Source organism: Microtus ochrogaster, unplaced genomic scaffold, assembly GCF_000317375.1.
Source record: "Microtus ochrogaster isolate Prairie Vole_2 unplaced genomic scaffold, MicOch1.0 UNK93, whole genome shotgun sequence".
Taxonomy (NCBI): domain Eukaryota; kingdom Metazoa; phylum Chordata; class Mammalia; order Rodentia; family Cricetidae; genus Microtus; species Microtus ochrogaster.
In genome coordinates, this window is record NW_004949191.1 from 395,058 (window position 1) to 414,692 (window position 19,635).

Here is a 19,635-nt window from a genome sequence, read left to right on the forward strand (position 1 = left end):
AAGAAGAAGAAGAAGAAGAAGAAGAAGAAGAAGAAGAAGAAGAAGAAGAAGAAGAAGAAGAAGAAGAAGAAGAAGAAGAAGAACTTGGAAACTTGCTCTTTATACTTAACTCCCTGACAGTATGATTTGGCTAGGTAGAAGTCCTTGTGGAGTGAAGACAGGAAGAACTTCCACAGAGAAGTATTGCTAGATCTATGTCTTTCAAAGATTTATGACAAATGAAGGCAGTATTATGGGTGTCTGTCCTTATTATATCATAGTCCTTAAATAGATCAATAGCACGTATGTTGTCCTAAGCCTCCTTCACAGGCAGCTCCCTGCTCTGATTCATATTAGCAATTAACTCTTTGTATCATACTTTGATGCTGTAGAGTAACTGTTTTTGTTTAGGTACTGAGATTCAACTGATAACTAAAAGGCTACTTATTGACTAACAATGTCCAAATACTATTTATCACACTTAAGAAATGTAAAATAATGCAAGTGTTCTTTACAGTTTCTTTAGATCTCTCGGTGGTTTAGTTTCCTCCCTTTGTTATCTGTAGCTTCCCTTTAAGAGATGACCAGAGCCTCCCTATAGCTGCAGCTGAGGTTAGATACAAACTAGCTGGTAAGTTTTGTTGCATATCTTCAAAGAATTCATATGTCCCTGAGAATTTTTTGTAGTATTTTTATTACTAACATATATGCCTGATAATTTGTAACAGCAGAAGAAATAATATTGGGAAAATTAAGATTGAAAGAGTAAAGAATGTAGAATGATAAAGAATGTAGGAACATGAAGAAGAAAAACAAGAAAAAAGATAATTAGAGCTAGAATGAATTGAAGAGAGATTTGTAACAGAGAACTGGATTTAGAATTAAAATTGAGACATAATTAAAGCTAAGAAATTATACTAAGGGCAAGAAAATAAAAATTGAAGCAAAAAAAAAATAGAGACATGACTGGAACTGCAAGCAGGTGATTCTTTTCTCTCAGATTAAAGCTTTCCTAAAATCCCTTCTGCTATGCTGAGGCAACCTGACCAAACCCTGGGAGGAAGTTATCAGATTAGGACTCTGTTGGCTTTCACTAGGATGTAGACAAATCTACAATGAATTTGATTAAGGGTATATTCAGGATTAATTAGAATACACTCATTGATATGCAACAAATTAAATAACCTCTGTGTTCTTCTGTTATTCCTGTGGTTGAATGGAACCAAGAGTCCAATCCCCAACCATCACAGGAAAGAGAAAGAGATAGCAACTGTCCCACTCTTTCCTTTATAGGGGCCGCCCTGGCATACAAGAAGCACCACTTTCATAGGTTTAGATAGCCCAAGGTCACTAATTGAGCGAATACCCACCACAATAGGATTATTTGAAGAGTATTACCAATAAGACTTCACATTATTTTATTTCTTACACATGTAAATGTATGTGTATATATACACTATATTTAACCACTACAAATGAGTGTAATTTTAAAAAATGTAATCCGCATGGGAAGCAGTAAAAGACAAGTTCTCCTTAGTAAATTGGGAGCTTGGGAACCATGGAAGAGGGTTGAAGGGGAAGGAAGAAGTAGGGAGGGGAGCAAAGAAAAATGTATAGATCAGTAAAATCTATGAAAAAATGTAAATAGTAATATTCTTTCTTACTATTGGAGTAAATAACCATATGTATCTTAGTACAATTTCAATGCTTGAAATTCAATTAACTTAATGGTCATCTAGTTAAAAGTCTTGAGAGAAAAATGTAGGATTGAAAATACTATCTTCATGGAGCTTAACAATGGACATTATATAAATGATAAACAGGAAGGCATTTATTGTCATGAATGATCATTTTCTTTTGAGCTACTAATACAGTTATGGACTGGTTTGAAATAATCAGAATCACAAAATACTTAAAAATTCCAAATCTACTTTAATGTTCTAAGATCTGTACCAAGTATTTTTAGTAATTACTAGTTTCATAATTATGATAGTAATATTTTATTGACAGTTTTGTAAAAAAAATTGGAGCTAAGAGATAAATACAATTTTTATGACAATGGCAATTTCTGTGCCAGTATTAATCAGTACATTCAGTATCTGAACCTCCAATTACTCTCCCACATACTGAAGAAAAGTAAAATAAATTTACTTAACAAGAGTGATGATCATATAGTAATTAATAAAATAATGAAATTATTTCAAATTTTCTGAATGTTTTGAAGAAAAACATTCTCTAAATAATAGTTTTAATCTATAGTTTAAGATTAGCCATTGCTAACATTTTTTGAGATTGGATGCTTTATATTCTTTGAAAAGAGTATTGTGTAAACTTAATTTACTTTTTCATACATATTTTATGTGTGTGTACAGAGACAAATGTGACAGCATTGTTTTCTTTTGCAATCAATGACAGTGGCTCCACATTTACTTTTGGAACTATTTCAATATAAAAAAAACTTCCATTTACCTTTTTTAACTTAACTCTTAAATGAGATGTCCACTTATCTTCATTTGTCTGTACCTTCTCCTGCCCCTCCATATGACTATGATGTTGTTAATATGAATACTTTTCCTATATTGACTGCTTCTACCAACTGGGATTGCTTTATTTCCATCTCAATAATATGCCTTTTTTTAAAAAATCACATTTTCTCTCTTGTCTTTTCTTTTATCACCAGGAGAACTTTTTGTTTTTGTTTTCCTATTTCTTTCCTTATAAGTTCAGTCATGATTACCTTTAAATAGTGGATATTTTAGGAGTAGTATGTAATGACATGGTTGTGTTTTATATTTCTGGTTATTCTACAAGGAAAACATTATGCACATTGTTTTTTTCAAGATTTGAAGTTATCAGTCCTACATTATGCTAGCATTTCTTCTTGGTTTATGAGGGGACCACCGTGTCCTTTAAGGATGATAGTTTATTTAGAAGGAGCTTAAATCAGTCTGACAAGGGAAACACAGGAAATGTCCTGAATCCTGCATACAACAGAGCAATAAAGGCTTTGCTGTCAATAATGAAAATGGTAAAATAAATGATTAGCAGTAGAACAAAGTGGTCTTCTAAATCACTTCAGGATAGATAAATTTTAGAAAAAAAGTTTAATGGTTTATAAATAATTTAAGAAATGTAGAAATTTATAGATTACTTTCATTTAAATGTAATACTTTAAGTTATTGAATAATTATGTTAATGAATATGAGAGTGAATGTAGATATCAAAATATGGAAAGCAAAATCCTGCTTATTTAAATCCTAATAAATATTCCATTAACTCCCAGATATGCAACTCTTTTTACTAATAAATACATGTAAAATGAAGAAAGGCTAGTGAAGGTGGTTGAGTAAAAAATAAGTCTCTAAAGTTCATTATTTCATTCTCTGGTGCTCTTACCCAGCTTTTTCTCTGTATAATTAAATGTTTTTTATATTATGTTTTTCTAGAAACATTTAAATATTTCAATTTAGCATGAAGAAAGTTATTGCTATGGCAACAACTACAAATAGCCATACCACACCACCAAACACACTGTTTATTTAAATTGAAATTCGTATGGGGAGCCTTTTCAAGTGGATGTAGAAATGGGCACAATGTCATTTTTAATACTTTAGGAGACATAGCAGTAGTATGGGTGTATCTTCTAGTAGAAGTCCTTTTGGAACTGAAAAACTAAAAATGTCATTGCTGACAAAACATGCATTCCTTTCTTGGAACATTGTTAGCTGGTTTCTGCATGAACTAAAGCAGTATATCCATTTGTATGCTTTAGGAATTCATGTTTCTCTCAATCTGTTTTCTTTAAAAGCTTTCCATAAATTTTAACATGATGGAAGCATTTCTCTAAACCTTCAATTGTGTTTGTTTAAGATCAAGCATTTAACCATTATAAACAGAATTTTTGGACATGTAAAGCCCTCATGTGGAAAACTATTGAAATTTGTGTGCATGATAAATATATCATTAAAATTGTTGCTCTGCTCTCTTTAATTCTTTGAAATCTGTCTTTCAAAATATTTATTTATTAGGTAAGATTTATTGATAAATATTGGTATTTAACGATATAGTTACACTGTGGGATAATGAAATTTTATTTATTCTCCAATTACATAGTGACTAATTTACATGGTATGTTATTCTTATCTATCCCTAATCTATAACAAATCTCACATGTAAAGTTTTGAGACAAAAAAAAAACATAAAACTCTTTCTTGGAGCGACTGTTTTACATACATGTGTTCATTAGTTTTTGTCAAATTGCTAGAAACTTAGAAACATCAGGAAAGGTCAGAAGAAAGCTAGCTAAGTCTGAGATAGCCACAGAGAGTAAGCCAATAAACAGCGATCTTCTGTGGTCTCTGCTTCATTTCCAGCCTTCAGGTTCATGTCTTGGTTTTCTTCTCTTGATGATGCACAATAATCTATGAGTCATGTAAACACTTTCCTCCTCTAAGTTGCTTTTGGTTGTGATATTTGTCACAACAGCAATAACTCACCAAACAGAGATGACGCTTAATTCAATAATATAAATGTCAAGGTAACAAGTTTTAATTTGCTCCCCAAAATGTTGTGTAAATTTTAACTCATTGAATCAGTTATGATACAGAATTTTATGTTAGTCACAAATGCACAGTCTCGCTAATGTCTTTTTTTAGACATTATTCACAAGTTGAAGTGATCAAATGATTTTGTGTAGCCCAGGCTGGCCTCAAACTCGTGATCCTCCTGCCTCTGCCTCCTTCAGCAAATCCTACCGGTGTGCACCACCACAACCGGCAATCAAATGAATTTGTAAATACATTTCAAGGACAGTTATTTCACATTCACCTTAATACTTAGAGACATTTTGAGTGCTTTAATGTAGTCCTAATAGAAAGAATTGAATTTATTACAAGTACATGTTTACATAATATAGTTAATAGCAATTACCACAAATCTAGATAACTGTTGATAATAAAATCAATTTAAGTACAAAATGTGGGAAAGAGTTAAATTACCTTGGATAACACAATGGCTAAAATTTCACTTATTTTCGAGGTACTTAGATTCATATTTTTTATTTTTCCTCTTTCTCTCAGGAATTTCCCAAATTACAAACTGCACTTTTATCACAGAAGGTATCTGTCATTTCTTAAAAATATAAGTATATTCTAAATATTTACTAATTCAGTCTTCTTCATAAATCTTGCCACATTTTAAAACATATATTCAACAATTGTCATTTTGTTGAGAAATGGTAATTGCATTAAATTAGTATATAGCAAGCAAAACAAGACCTACCAATCTGTCATATTAATGCTATTGTTTTATATGGATTTTATTGTACATGCAAATATGCATGTGAGAGTTATTTAGCACAAGACTTGCTATTCATCATTTTAAACATAGTAAAATACATCATAATTGAATAGCAAATAATCATATATCAATGAAACACGTCTCTTTTCCTCTTTAAACAATTTAATCTACTTACTAGAAATTCTTAAATTCAACAAATTTATGTGAATATTCCTAGAAAAATTTATTTTGTTATAATGGTCAAAAAAGCTAGAAAGCATTTTTTTTAAGACCCGGATAATTCATACAATTAGGTAAGCATAAATCTTCATTAGAATTTTTTGTTTAATTCAAATAAGTTCTACAATACCATTTTCTTGGTTTTTATTATATAAAGAACAACTTTTATAAAGCATGGAATTCCTTTGTTTAAGAGTTTAGGTCATAAGAAATAAAACTATGGCTAGTTAGTACAGTAGTAACAATTTTACTTAAATTATTTATTTTAATAATTTCATATTTGAGTAGTAGCAACCATTGAATAGATTTTCTACTTGGACTTTGAATAGAGTCAAAAATTGCAGTCTAACAAGACAATTATATAGAAATGAATATTTTAGCAACTTACATAAGTACAGCTGAATATTCTTTGAAATATACTTGATCATATTACACACATTTGTTTAAACATTTTTTTCTTGCAACTGTTTATAACTTTTTGAGACTTATTTAGTAATAAGAGAGTGCACTTAGCTACAGTTTTAACTGCTGCATTGAGTCCCATTGGTGAAGTAGAAATACTATTTTGCTTTTATCACATTTAATACCTTAAATTGCTATAAGAATTTTATATGTTAAATAACATTTTCACATTTCCAAATGATTATCATTTAAACATTTAATATCGTTAAAATTTTTCTAAACATTATGACTTAGAACTTCATTTTGAGAACAGGCTATTCAAGATGTGACTTTATATATATATGTATGTGTGTGTGTATTTCACTGTTATGATGAAAAATTATATTTCTCCTCTCCTAAATGAAGATATCTAATATTTACTAATCATAAAAGAGAGTGTATTTATAATGTTATATGGCTAAACTTTATCAACAGAGGACCATGAGAAATAGAAAAGCCCCAACTCAGTAACAATTTAAAATGAATTTCCTTATGAACTTTATACTCTCAACATATTTATTTTATAATACTTAGCCACCAAGACTTGTCACATCTTTTGACATTTTTGACAGCTGTTTAGTAAAGTAAGAAATAAATAATAGAATTATTGCTCTAATAGGTCAAGAATGGACTATATCACCTTTATAAATTTCAAAATGGTAAAAATTCTGCTGACTTGCAACTGTCTTTCTTGTATTGTTAGTAGATGAGTATTATTTCTGAAAATGTTAATTAGACATATTGAGAGGGCAGGAAAAATTTCCACATTTTCGTAAGCACATTGTACTGACTGTTTCTATAAGTTGTTCTACAGTTTATGTATGATCTGAAAAATTAAAATATTAGTCAGAGAAATTATCTAAAAAACTGATATATTTAAATTATTAAGGTTTTTATAAGTTTTTAACTTTCATATGTATTTACTATTTTTTGTTACAAAATAATATTAGTCAGTTGTGGTAGCACACATTTATAATTCAAACACTTAAGAGGTTTATTTAGGAGACTGCTGCAAGCTCCAGAAAGATTTGAACTACAGAGTATTACCTTGTCTAAACACATGAAATAACAACAAAATAAATAAAACTAATATTTAACTGTACAAAATATAAAATGAATGTGTTATATATTTGATCATGTATGATAAGAAAATATTTTCTGTGCATACATATACTTTCTTATGTTTTCAATTATTTTTTCATCTTATTAATATTTCCCTGAATTAGAACTGGTATGAAAATATGAATCACTTTACATTGTAAAAATTCAGTTGAAATCCAGATAGCTGTACACTGAATCATTTTTTTTCCAGTTTTAAAGTAGTGTTGTCTAATAAACTAATCAAATTCATTTGAATTCAGTATTATATTTTACATGTGCATAAAAGCCACCACACCATACTGTTCAGGTACCATGTTTTTGGACTTTTAAGTGGTGCTTTCTTTTATACACAAATAAATTACTTTGATAAAATAATTAGTTTGGATGACATTGAAAAGGTTACTGGGTAAGCACATTTGCTGTCAAGCCTTATGACCCAAGTCTGATTCCTAGACCACATGTTGGCTAGAAAAAAGTGACTACTTTTCAAAAGTTGTTGTCTGAAACCAGCAACGTACCCATTCCTACACATACATGAAGCAAAGTGAATATAGGATGCATTTCTCCAATAATGAATAAAATGGAAATTCTTTTTTTTCTTATAAAATTAGTTTGCTTTTATTATTTGCTAGTATAAAAATCTGTTGAAAGTTTCTCCTCATAAAAGCTGATTCACATTTTTATAAAGCTAGTTGTTGTTGACTACAGGTTTTCCAAACGTTCTTCTATTAACCACAAAATAAGAAAATCTAAACAAACCGTGTTTTGTTATAGTCTGCTCACTCTACTTAAAAGATTGACATTTGTACCAATAATTCTCATGAGAAAATTAAATTACTCTCCATTTATATTTTTCTTGATCGTCTCTAATTCTTCATTAGATCTTACAGTTTCAAATCCAGTGGTACAGAATTTAGAGTAAAATCTGTCTTTGAACACAAATAAGTCTTCTCTGAGGTCCAAAGTTATTACTTTGTTCATTCAAGGTTTTTCTCTGTATCTGTCTTTTGTTTGGTACATAGAATGTCCTTTGTACTATATTAAGTTTAGCAACACTGTGTACTTCATTCCTACATCTTATCCCCATTCTGTTATCAAGTTATGACAAACATGTCTCCAAGGTTTACAAAATATTTACTGTAGGGAAATATTTATTAGCACTTCTTCCCATTTTTCTTGTTATAGTAAAATATTTTGAGTTTTATAGAAAAACATTGAAATTCCATGGAGGATTTGGCTTTCTTTACAATACTCTCCACAAACTTTCAAATGATAAGTTTCCTTCAGAAAGACAGTAATTAATACCACAGTAGTTAATACTTATATAAATGATAAAATAAATAATAGATTATTTAAACACCCTATACCATAGGAAATCACATATTAAGAACAGTAGCCCAAATCCAAGTCTTTCTATTTTTAAAGATTACTATGAAGTAATAGTAGCTTTCAAAAAGTTTGAAAAATATTATCCAAGATTAATTTCATGTGTAAATTTTACTTTCTTATCTTTGTAACTGAAAGTGGAAATATTGACAGAAAATGTTTACTATCAGTTTCTTCTATTTTGAGATAAGTATTAAATATTACTTTTATTGCCCAGAATTATTTAACTTATTATTATTATATTGTGATCTAGACTTGGAAAACATATTCTCTTAGGACTAGAAAAATCTAAATCCTAAGGCATAAAAACTATTATTTATTTTTATTATTTATTTATTTATTTATGTAATTCAGTGAATCAATGGGTCAAATGCACTTTTACAAACAGGAACACAATTGAATCAAAACGTCTGCATCACCAAAAGATCTCATATCTCCACTTGGTAACTTCATAGAAACTGAGTTAAGGAGCCCCCACCTTAGTTTATCTCGCATTTGCTGCAGGTTTCTGCACCTCGTAAGAGCATTTGTAGTTACAAGATGGGTAGAACCCCAGATAATGCTCTAATGTCATCCACACCCCTTATGTAAGTAGTGTGATCAGCAGCATTACCATGGAGCATAGTAATCACTGCATGGTTCTACATATTTTCCTGCTATGACTACTAAGCTATGTTTTCAACATCACTACAGCAACATCTGGTCTGCTCACGATTGTGACAGTTGGAGAAGATGTCATTATCCTCATATCTACTTTTCCCTAATTTTGTTAGGGAAAGGAAATAAAATACGTAGTTATGGATGGGTCGGGAAGCTAGAAAGATCGGATCAAGTGCAGGGGTGGAGGAAAAAGTGAATTGAGGAGGGGACTATGGGAAGAGACAGCTAAAGTTAAGGGGCATTTAAGGAAAATATGGTCTCTCGTCACCAAAGTATTTAGTACCTGGATCGGGTTGCATTAATTGAGTTGTTGGCCAAAGTGACCATGAAAATCCCCAAACAACTCAGGCTGTTGCCAAAACTATAGTTTTGTTTTTTTTCCCAACAAATGGATAGAAAAGCCCCATTTCAAAGAAAACATCGCCATAGCACATTGAACATCAAGAAATTGAGCCAGGAATTACATAGAGCATTTACTTCTACATTCTAGATTATTTGGTACATGAAGGTATATCAATACAATATCATTTAATAAATTGCTTTCCAAAATTAGATGAAAAATTGTATACATGAGTGTATTTTTTTTATAGATGTGGTTGAGATTATTGAAGTTCAACTAATAAAGGAAGGATTATTTCTTCATTAGGAAGCTTACATTTCTAGTTTGATTTCATAATTTCACAAGATATGTCAATATTAAAATAGCAAACCTTGAAAAGTCATTTAAACTTGCTAAAATGTTTAAAAAGTGATAAAGTGAACATCTAGAATTGGGCAAAGTAAAATCGTTCTGAGGATTTAGTATGTTAATTAAGCAGATAAATTTATATCATTTTATAAAACAACTAATGTAACTATTTGCTTAAAAATAAACATTTATTAATCTAGTACCATCATGATTATGTTTACTTAGGAAAAATATACTTAACTTTTGAAGTTTGATTTTTAATAATTTGCAGAAATTACAGGAACATTATTAAAATTTTACTGAAGGTTATTGAGTATGGTAAAATTAATACAACTTATTTTTATTAAGCAAAAAGTAAATATCTGGCATTATAAATATATTACCACTGACAATAATTCAAAGTGATCATAATCATAAATTATTCTAAAAATCGGTGTCATAATGTTTGCTAAAATTAAATACTTCTAGTTCATTTAATACATTGATGATTCTATAAACATGATCAGTAGATATGCTTCTAGACCACAAATGGCACTTTTTATATTATGGTATTACATTAAAATCTACTATACTGGAGGTAGAAATTATCTAAGAAGACAGGAAACTTTTGTGGTTTTCATTTCGTATTGATCTGGCAGAATATCTGACATAAACAGTTTATATAAAGAAGGGCTTGTTTTAGCTAATAATCTGGGATGGTTTAGGCTGTGAACACTTGACTCCTCAAGCCTGAGTGAAATATGATGGCAGCAGTAATAGGTGACAGATGACCTTGTTCATGATAAAAAAAAAAAAAAAAAACAGGGACAAAATGAGGATCTAACATCTACTTCAAATGTTCACACTACTGCCCTACCTATTCCAGTTAAGTATCAACTCCGAAAGGAGCAATACCTGATATTGAGAAATCATTCAAATCATGATCCTATGGAGGACATTGTATACTCATAGTATTAAATTTCTTCTAAAGCAGTCAGAAAATGTAGATCATATTGGAGTAGTTTTTCGTTGCCCTGGATTAAAGCACGCAAACGCCAGGATTAAGGACCTTTTAAAAACTACCGAGAAAGTCTCTCTTCAATTTGCTAAAGAAGGAGAGACACTGCTGGGCGGTGATGGCGCACGCCTTTAATCCCAGCACTCGGGGGGCAGAGACAGGAGGATCTCTGTGAGTTCAAGGCCAGCCTGGTCTACAAGAGCTAGTTCCGGGACAGGCACCAAAGCTACAGAGAAACTCTGTCTCAAAAAACCAAAAAAAAAAAAAAATAAATAAATAAAATAATAAAATAAAAGTAGGAGACACACTCATATTTAGAAGAAATAAATTTCCCATGCCAAGCAAATTTCCTATTCCTTTTTTTGTAGGATTAAGAATGGGAGATGCTGTACTTTGAACATTTTAGAGGCAAAAGAAATTAGGTGAGCCTCTTTTCAGTTGTACAAAAATGGAAACATTCAAGAGCTGGGAATAGTAGTATATATCCCAGAACGCAAGGTTGTGGCAAGAGGATGAACATTACTTCAAGACTAGTCAAGGCTTCACATTAGAATTGTCTTCAAACCATTGAAAAGAAAACAAACTAACAAATATCAGAAAACTCTGAAAATAAAATATAAAAAGAAGGAACACTCCTAAACCCTGAAACATGTGGGAGAAAATATTGTGATGAAGCCTAGATTTGCAATAGTATTTTCCTTCTTCTGAAAATATTGTCGTATTGACCTTCTTAACCTGAAATTGTCTCTGACAAGCCAGGAATCTTGAATGTTAGCTACTCAACATTAATAAGCAAACATTTAGTTCTACATCAAAGTCTGTGAAAGTCATGCAGCATTTTAATCAGACTTAACCAATCACTTATATTAGTTATTAATTTAATACATATAATAGTTCAGACTAGGGGTATTACACATTAAATGTTTCTAAATTATTTTAGGACATTTTATTTTGTATAATTTCCCAGTGCAAAGAAAAATATTAAGAAGATCAAAAAAAGAAATATTATACACTTTAATTCCTTGGCATTGTGAATTCTGTACTGTAAATCTGACTCATCTACAAAACATTACACTTCAGAAGTAATAGAATAGTACTGAAGATAGCATGAAAGAGATCATTGATCGATTTTATAATTCAAACATAATTATGCAATTTCCTTCTTTTCCCTATAACTATGCCCCATGTCTCACCCTCTCTGCTCCCTCGTAAAATTCTGGTCTGTTATTTTTATAAAAGAAAATCTTTTTATTGTTACAAGTTACATACATTTTACATGTTATGTTACTTGTTTTATATATGGTTAAATTTAAAAAGCAAATACTACATGAGAGAATTAGAATTTGGAATTAGCACAATACTCAAATATATTGTGGGATTTCTTCTCTATTTGTTTCTTTTCTATATCTCACATTTGATCATTTTCATGTTTTTCTTTTTTGTGCTGGCCTGGATCTCAATATGTAGCCCAGGTTAACTTGGAACTCACAATCTTGCATCAGTATCCCAAATACTGTACATAAAGGCATGCAACAACATGCCTAGGTATACACATTTCCTGTAAGTAAACATCTACATTCCCACAATTAAGTGAAGAATAGACAAAAAAAGAAAAAGAAAAAAATGAAGAAAAATGAATGAAAAGTAATCCAATGGATGGATTTGTTTGATTTGTCAATTTGTTGTCAGGCAAAAATAACCATTTCAGGGGTAGCATTGTGCAGTTGTCAATACATGAAACACATTCAATTTGGATATATATTATAAATAATATGTAATGTTTATTTGTTTAATGGGTTGAGCAGAGGTACATATCCATAAAAGACAGAACTTAATAAAAATATTTTATAAAAATTTAAAATGTCTATTCATTTCCAAAAAACAACTACAAACTGTTCCTAATGTTAAAATCTTTAAAACAAATGTACAGTAAAAAGAATTTCTTTTTACTAACACTAAAAATAATGAATAATATTATGGGAATATTTTGTTCATAATAAAATTTGCTAAATGCAGGTAATAAAATGAACATGTAGGATATTTTAAGAACTGTGTGACTTCACCCACATTAGTACTATTACTATAAATCTTTTTTTTATTTTTTAAAATAGGAATTTGATTTCTTACATATTATTCTATTTCCTTAACTATACATGTAATATAGGAAGTAATTTGTGGCTTCAGAATTATTGACACATATGTAATTGACAACTCAAACTTTTTTGTTTTAAATGTATGTTGTTGCATTTTTTATCGGTGTTGTAAATGAATGGTGAAAGAAAAGCTGTAGAAATAGTACATTGAGTATAATTGGCAACATGCTATTTGAATATATAAATGACAGTTTTTATTATCTCTTGTAGTTTTAGATAACTTATAGAACAAAAAGGACAACTATAGTGAAATGAAAGCAAATTCATTATAGCACCCTCCATTTTAAATGAGAATGTTAAGTACATTTCCCTACTGTTTTCTGAAATTGCAATATCACTGTAGGTTATTATTATTTTTATCGATTTCACTAGTACCTGCAGAAAAACCTTTTAAAAGTCTGTTTAAAATATCTTGCAGTAGCAAAAGAGGAGGAAGGGATTTTTAGTCTTGCCACCACCTTCCCTTCATCTCCAGAGTAAATGTCTTTATTTAATCTGTTTTAGAATCCAATCCCTTTGGAACTATTTTTAGTACTTACTGGCATTGTATGTATTTTCTGGGCAACTGTACCAGATTTATGATATTGAAAGTGCTGTGTTATTTATTACCTACCAGTAAGCAATGAAGTGGTGTTGTACACATGCATGCCTTTGGTTCCACAGGATTCTCTATAGGATTAGAGTCTCGAATTTATCATTTTAATCATTTTAGCAGGGTTTTTATTTGTTTGCCAGCTTGGATTTGCAACTCCAAAGTTTACTTTCTTACTCAGAAAGGAAATATAACTCATAGATTAAATGAAGTATTTTGCTTTAAATGAGATTTTTTAAGTCGATAAAAAAGTTCTTGACCTTAATTAGAACTAACAATTTTATGTACTTGTAAACAATGTAATTTATGGCATCAAAATCTAACACAATATTAAATATTTCATTTAATGCCATTTTCTCTGTTTCAACTTTTGGTTGCACCTATATTTGTTTGAGAGATATATAAGCTTTTGTATTTCATAAGGAATACCCTGTTCACATTTTACAAATATTTACCATTTCTTTACAAATAAATGTTTAAAAAATATTTTATAACTTTATTCATATTTAACATTTTTATTTTATTATATTCTTTGTACAAATAGAAGTTATTTTATAGAATAATGTTTCCTATAATTTTAATAATGTTATATGCAAAAAATAGATAAGTATACACATGGTGAATATTCCTTTGTCTACATAAATAAGAAAATAACTTTGAGAAAATAACTAGCACTCCTCCTGTTTGAAAATAGGATCTACATTTTGAACTTATACATTTATCACTAAAACAAGTATTTGATACGTTTAAGTGTGTTGCATATTATATCCTTACACATTGTGCATATAAACAAAAAATTGTTTTTTTTTTACTCTGTGTTTATCTGCCTTAGTATGTTAAAGCTTAAATAAGTTACTTAGAGATCTATTTACATTACAAGCATGGAAGGTAGGAAGTTATATAGAGATATTTAAATATTTGTGGAGGAGTATAGTATTATGTTTGAAACAGATTGTGTTTTATACAGGAAAATATTACAGAGGCTGAAATGATGGCTCAGCAGTTAAAAGTGCTTAAGTTGAGAACTCATACTTGACTCCTAGCAACCATGTCTGGGACTTCCAACTTCAGATGTATCTGAAGATTCTGGCCTCCATAGCACCTACCTAAACAAATACACATACATATACTTAAAATACAAACAATCTAAATATAAAATGTTACACTTTTGAATTATATAGTTTGATATGATGGAAGCAATGTAAATATGTTGTCTGCACAAATCTACCACAATAGCTATTAACAACATGGAGCTGTTGAAAGACAAACATAATTATCCAAAAATAGAAAATGATTTTGAATTGCTTCTAATTTAATAAATTTAAATTTAAATGCTCCATTATATTGAAAATCGTTCATTAAAAATACAGGAGGTAAATAGGTATGGTATCCATCTTGAGCACTATAAAAACTCTTCTTATGATGATTTTAATTTCATTTAAAATTAAAAAAGGAGAGTAATTATGGTTTTGGAAATTTAATCTCATTTAATCTTTCTGAAAAATCAAATCAACTCAAATTTTAGATAAACTAAAATCTAAATATATATTCAGAAAATGAAGAAATATATAAGCTTGGTAATTATGATTTTAATAATTTGACCAGTGTATACTTAAATCATAAACTGAAAAGTTGGATTCGAAATGCATTAACTTTGATATTTCTTTGAAACCATATTATATGTTGGTTTCTCCTTATATTGCTCTCATTAAATAATATTACTGTGTAATACAGCTTCATAACTTTTATTTAAAATCTGTAAGTCAGCTGGCACACACCTTTAATTCCAGCACTTGGGAGGCAGAGGCAGATGGATCTTTTGAGTTCAAGGGAGCCTGGTCTACAAACGATACTGCTAGTACAGACTCAAAAACTTCACAGAGAAACCCTGTCTCGAAAAGAAAAGAAAAATCAGTTTCTTATTTTGCTGATGTACATATGAGCCTTAAATACTTTGAAAATCATTGATTTTTAGTTACTTTATACATTATTATTATATTAGTTAAATAATTTTCTTACCACAATATGCCCTATACTTAGAGACGAATTCCATGACCATTTTTGAAAGTTACTATTGATATGTCTACAACTAACAGAATATAATTGAGAATCAAGAAATTGTATAAATTACAATTTTAAGCATTGAAAATTTAAGCCTTCCTAATATTCTCTTTGTTTCACATCATAAAAAATTAATCTTATTATGTGCCCATAATTTTATTTTTGTTAATAATAATAAACATTATGTTTATTAATATTTCACATTCGTATAAAACATTTTTCAAAAAATATGACCTCTAAGAAATAATAAATTACCAATCTCTCAGTAAATATAAATAAAACATGAAAACATTTTCTTTCCTATAAAAAGAGAAGACAACAAAATATAAATAGGATGCTCATTTTTATTTAATTTATTTTAAAATGTTATATAAGTTGTCATATTTAAGTATATGTGTTTCAAATGATAATCAGTGGTAGCTTCATTATCGTGTGAAAGCTCAGGAATAGTCTTTTCCAAAATTCTTTACATTTCTTCTGGAAATGTGAATAATCTATGTAATAAGAATATTTACTATCAAAAATTCTTTGTATTAAATGTATTAAAAAAATTAATAACTTGCTTGTGGTTGCAATGTTAAATATAGGCCAAGTTAAAATTCAAAACAATTTTTTTGGTATCTGTTTCAGAGGCTCTCGTAAAGTCCCATGGATCTTAGATATTGGAAATCATTATCATTTCATGTTTTAGCATAAATTTCATTATAATTTACAATATATGTGATATTGTATATTAATATAATTTAAATTATTCTATATTTTCTAGGGGCAAAATATTTTTGGTCTTGATGTCATTGAAACACCAGAAGGAGACAAGATGCCACAGCTGATTGTTCAGAAGGAGTTAGATAGAGAAGAGAAGGATACCTATGTGATGAAAGTAAAAGTTGAAGATGGTGGATTTCCTCAAAGATCCAGTACAGCTATTTTGCAAGTAAGTGTTGCTGATACAAATGACAATGGGCCAGTCTTCTTAGAGAATGAAATTGAAGTCAGTATACCAGAGAATGCTCCTGTAGGTTCTTCAGTGACACAGCTCCACGCCACAGATGCTGATATAGGTGAAAATGCCAGAATTCACTTTTATTTCAGCAATCTAGTCTCCAACATTGCTAAGAGACTGTTTCACCTTAATACCACCACTGGACTTATCACTGTCAAAGAAACACTGGATAGAGAAGAATCACCAAGCCACAAATTACTGGTTTTGGCAACTGATGGTGGATCAACACCAGCAAGAGCTATGGTTCTGGTAAATGTTACAGATATCAATGATAATGCCCCATCAATTGACATAAGATATATTGTCAATCCAATCAATGGCACTGTGCTTCTTTCAGAGAATGCTCCACTTAACACGAAAATTGCTCTCATAACTGTCATGGATAAAGATTCTGAACATAATGGTAGAGTGACATGCTTCACAGATCATGAAGTTCCTTTCAGATTACGGCCAGTGTTCAGTAATCAGTTCCTCTTGGAAACTGCTGCATTTCTTGACTTTGAGTCCACAAGAGAATATGCTATCAAATTACTGGCTGCTGATGCTGGCAAACCTCCTTTGAATCAGTCATCCATGCTCCTGATCAAAGTAAAAGATGAAAATGACAATGCTCCAGTTTTCACCCAGTCTTTCATAAGCCTTTCTGTTCCAGAGAATAACTCTCCTGGTGCACAGTTGACAAAAGTCAGTGCGACAGATGCAGACAGTGGACGTAATGCTGAAATAAACTACCTACTAGGTTTTGATGCACCACCTGAATTTGACCTGGATCGTCGTACAGGCATCCTGACTGCAGTAAAGAAATTGGATAGAGAAAAACAGGAAAAATATTACTTTACAGTTCTTGCACAGGACAATGGAATTCCACCCTTAATGTCCAATGCCACTGTCTTTGTGACTGTTCTTGACCAGAATGATAACAGCCCACTTTTCACTCACGATGAGTACAATTTCTATGTCCCTGAGAACCTTCCAAGGCATGGCACAGTAGGGCTAATCACTGTGACTGATCCTGATTATGGAGAGAATTCTGCAGTTACTCTCTCCATCTTAGATGTGAATAATCAATTCTCTATTGATCCACAGACTGGTGTTATCCGACCAAATATTTCATTTGACAGAGAAAAGCAAGAATCCTACACTTTCTATGTAAAGGCTGAGGATGGTGGTAGGGTATCACGTTCTTCAACTGCTAAAGTAACCATAAATGTGGTTGATGTGAATGATAACAAACCTATTTTTATTGACCCTCCTTCCAATTACTCCTATGAATGGGTTCCACCATCCACAAATCCTGGTACAGTCATCTTCAAGGTTGTTGCAATTGACAATGATACTGGCATAAATGCTGAGCTTCGTTACAGCATTGTTGGAGGAAACACAAAAGGACTGTTTATGATTGAACAAATATCAGGCAACATCACATTGAAAGATAAATGTGTTGTTTCAGATCTTGGTTTACACAGAGTGATAGTCAAAGCTACGGATTTGGGACAACCTGATTCTCTCTTCAATATTGTAAATGTCAATCTGTTTGTGAATGAGTCAGTGCCCAATACTACACTGATTTATGAACTGGTACGCAAAAGCATCGACACACCTGCGACTGAAAGTACTGAAACACCTAATGCATCCTCTCCAAAAACTGACTATGTGAAAATAATGGTTGCCATTGTTGCTGGCACCATAACTGTCGTCTTAGTGATTTTCATCACTGCTGTAGTAAGATGTCGCCAATCCCCACACCTTAAAGCTTCCCAGAAAAACAAACAAAATTCTGAGTGGGTTACACCAAACCCAGAAAACAGGCAAATGATTATGATGAAGAAGAAGAAGAAAAAGAAGAAGCATCCCCCTAAGAACCTGCTTCTTAATTTTGTTACTATTGAAGAAGCAAAGCCAGAAGATGCAGACAATGATAGAGCCAGTGTGACAATAGACCTTCCCATTGAACTTGAAGGACAAACCATGGGCAAATACAACTGGGGCACTACACCTTCTACTTTCAAGCCTGACAGCCCTGATTTGGCTAGACACTACAAATCTGCCTCTCCTCAGCCTGCATTCCAGATCCAACCTGAAACGCCCCTGAACTCAAAGCACCACATCATCCAGGAACTGCCTCTTGATAATACTTTCGTAGGCTGCGATTCCATCTCTAAGTGCTCTTCCAGCAGTTCTGATCCCTACAGTGTTTCTGAGTGCAGCTATTCAGTGACAACCTTCAAGACACCTGTATCGGTACATGCTAGACCGGTAGGTATTCTACGTTTCTAAGTAATCTTTCTAATTTATTATTCTCATTCTTTTCCCCTGATATAGGATTATAAAGAGCATAGATTTCTAGGAGGTATCAATATAAATATGAATATATCAATCATATTACACATAATATTAAAATAGGAATATGAGTTCATTTAAATTTGGTAGACAAAGTAAAATGAATGCTAAGTTAGAAAAATATGGCATATACTGATGATTATAATAAGGGTAATTTTTCTATAGGTGGCAGCATAATGTAGATTTCATGAATACATACTATAAAATTGAATAATAATGATTATAGCACTATCCGTTTTAACATCTTTTTCACTAGAATCAGAAAAGCCTGGGCTTCTTATTCCATATGAAAGCTTTTTCAAATGTGATAAGAGCTCTCAATACAAATGGTTTTGTGAACTCTAGCTTTATGTGAGCTAATATGTAGATGTCTATGGTAGTTAAATGATATGAACATATCCACCACCTCTTCCTTTTGTTTTTTTTTAATTTATTTATTTATTAAAGATTTTTGCCTCCTCCCTGCCACCGCCTCCCATTTCCCTCCCCCTCCCTCGATCAAGTCCCCCTCCCTCACCAGCTCAAAGAGCAATCAGGGTTCCCTGACCTCTGGGAAGCCCAAGGACCACCCACCTCCATCCAGGTCTGGTAAGGTGAACATCCAAACTGCCTAGGCTCCCACAAAGCCAGTACGTGCCGTAGGATCAAAAACCCATTGCCATTGTTCTTGAGTTCTCAGTAGTCCTCATTGTCTGCTATGTTCAGCAGGTACGGTTT

The 19,635-nt window shown here is 31.2% G+C and overlaps 1 protein-coding gene across 2 annotated transcripts in view; it reads left to right on the top strand.

Moving 5' to 3' along the window:
• Positions 1–19,635, top strand: part of LOC102002740 (protocadherin-11 X-linked) — a 766,031-nt gene that overhangs the window by 84,824 nt on the left and 661,572 nt on the right. For both annotated transcript variants that reach the window (XM_026777972.1, XM_026777973.1), the window contains exon 3: positions 16,342–18,834. In XM_026777972.1, the coding sequence (XP_026633773.1) occupies positions 16,342–18,834 (2,493 nt within the window). The remainder of the gene's footprint in view (positions 1–16,341; positions 18,835–19,635) is intronic.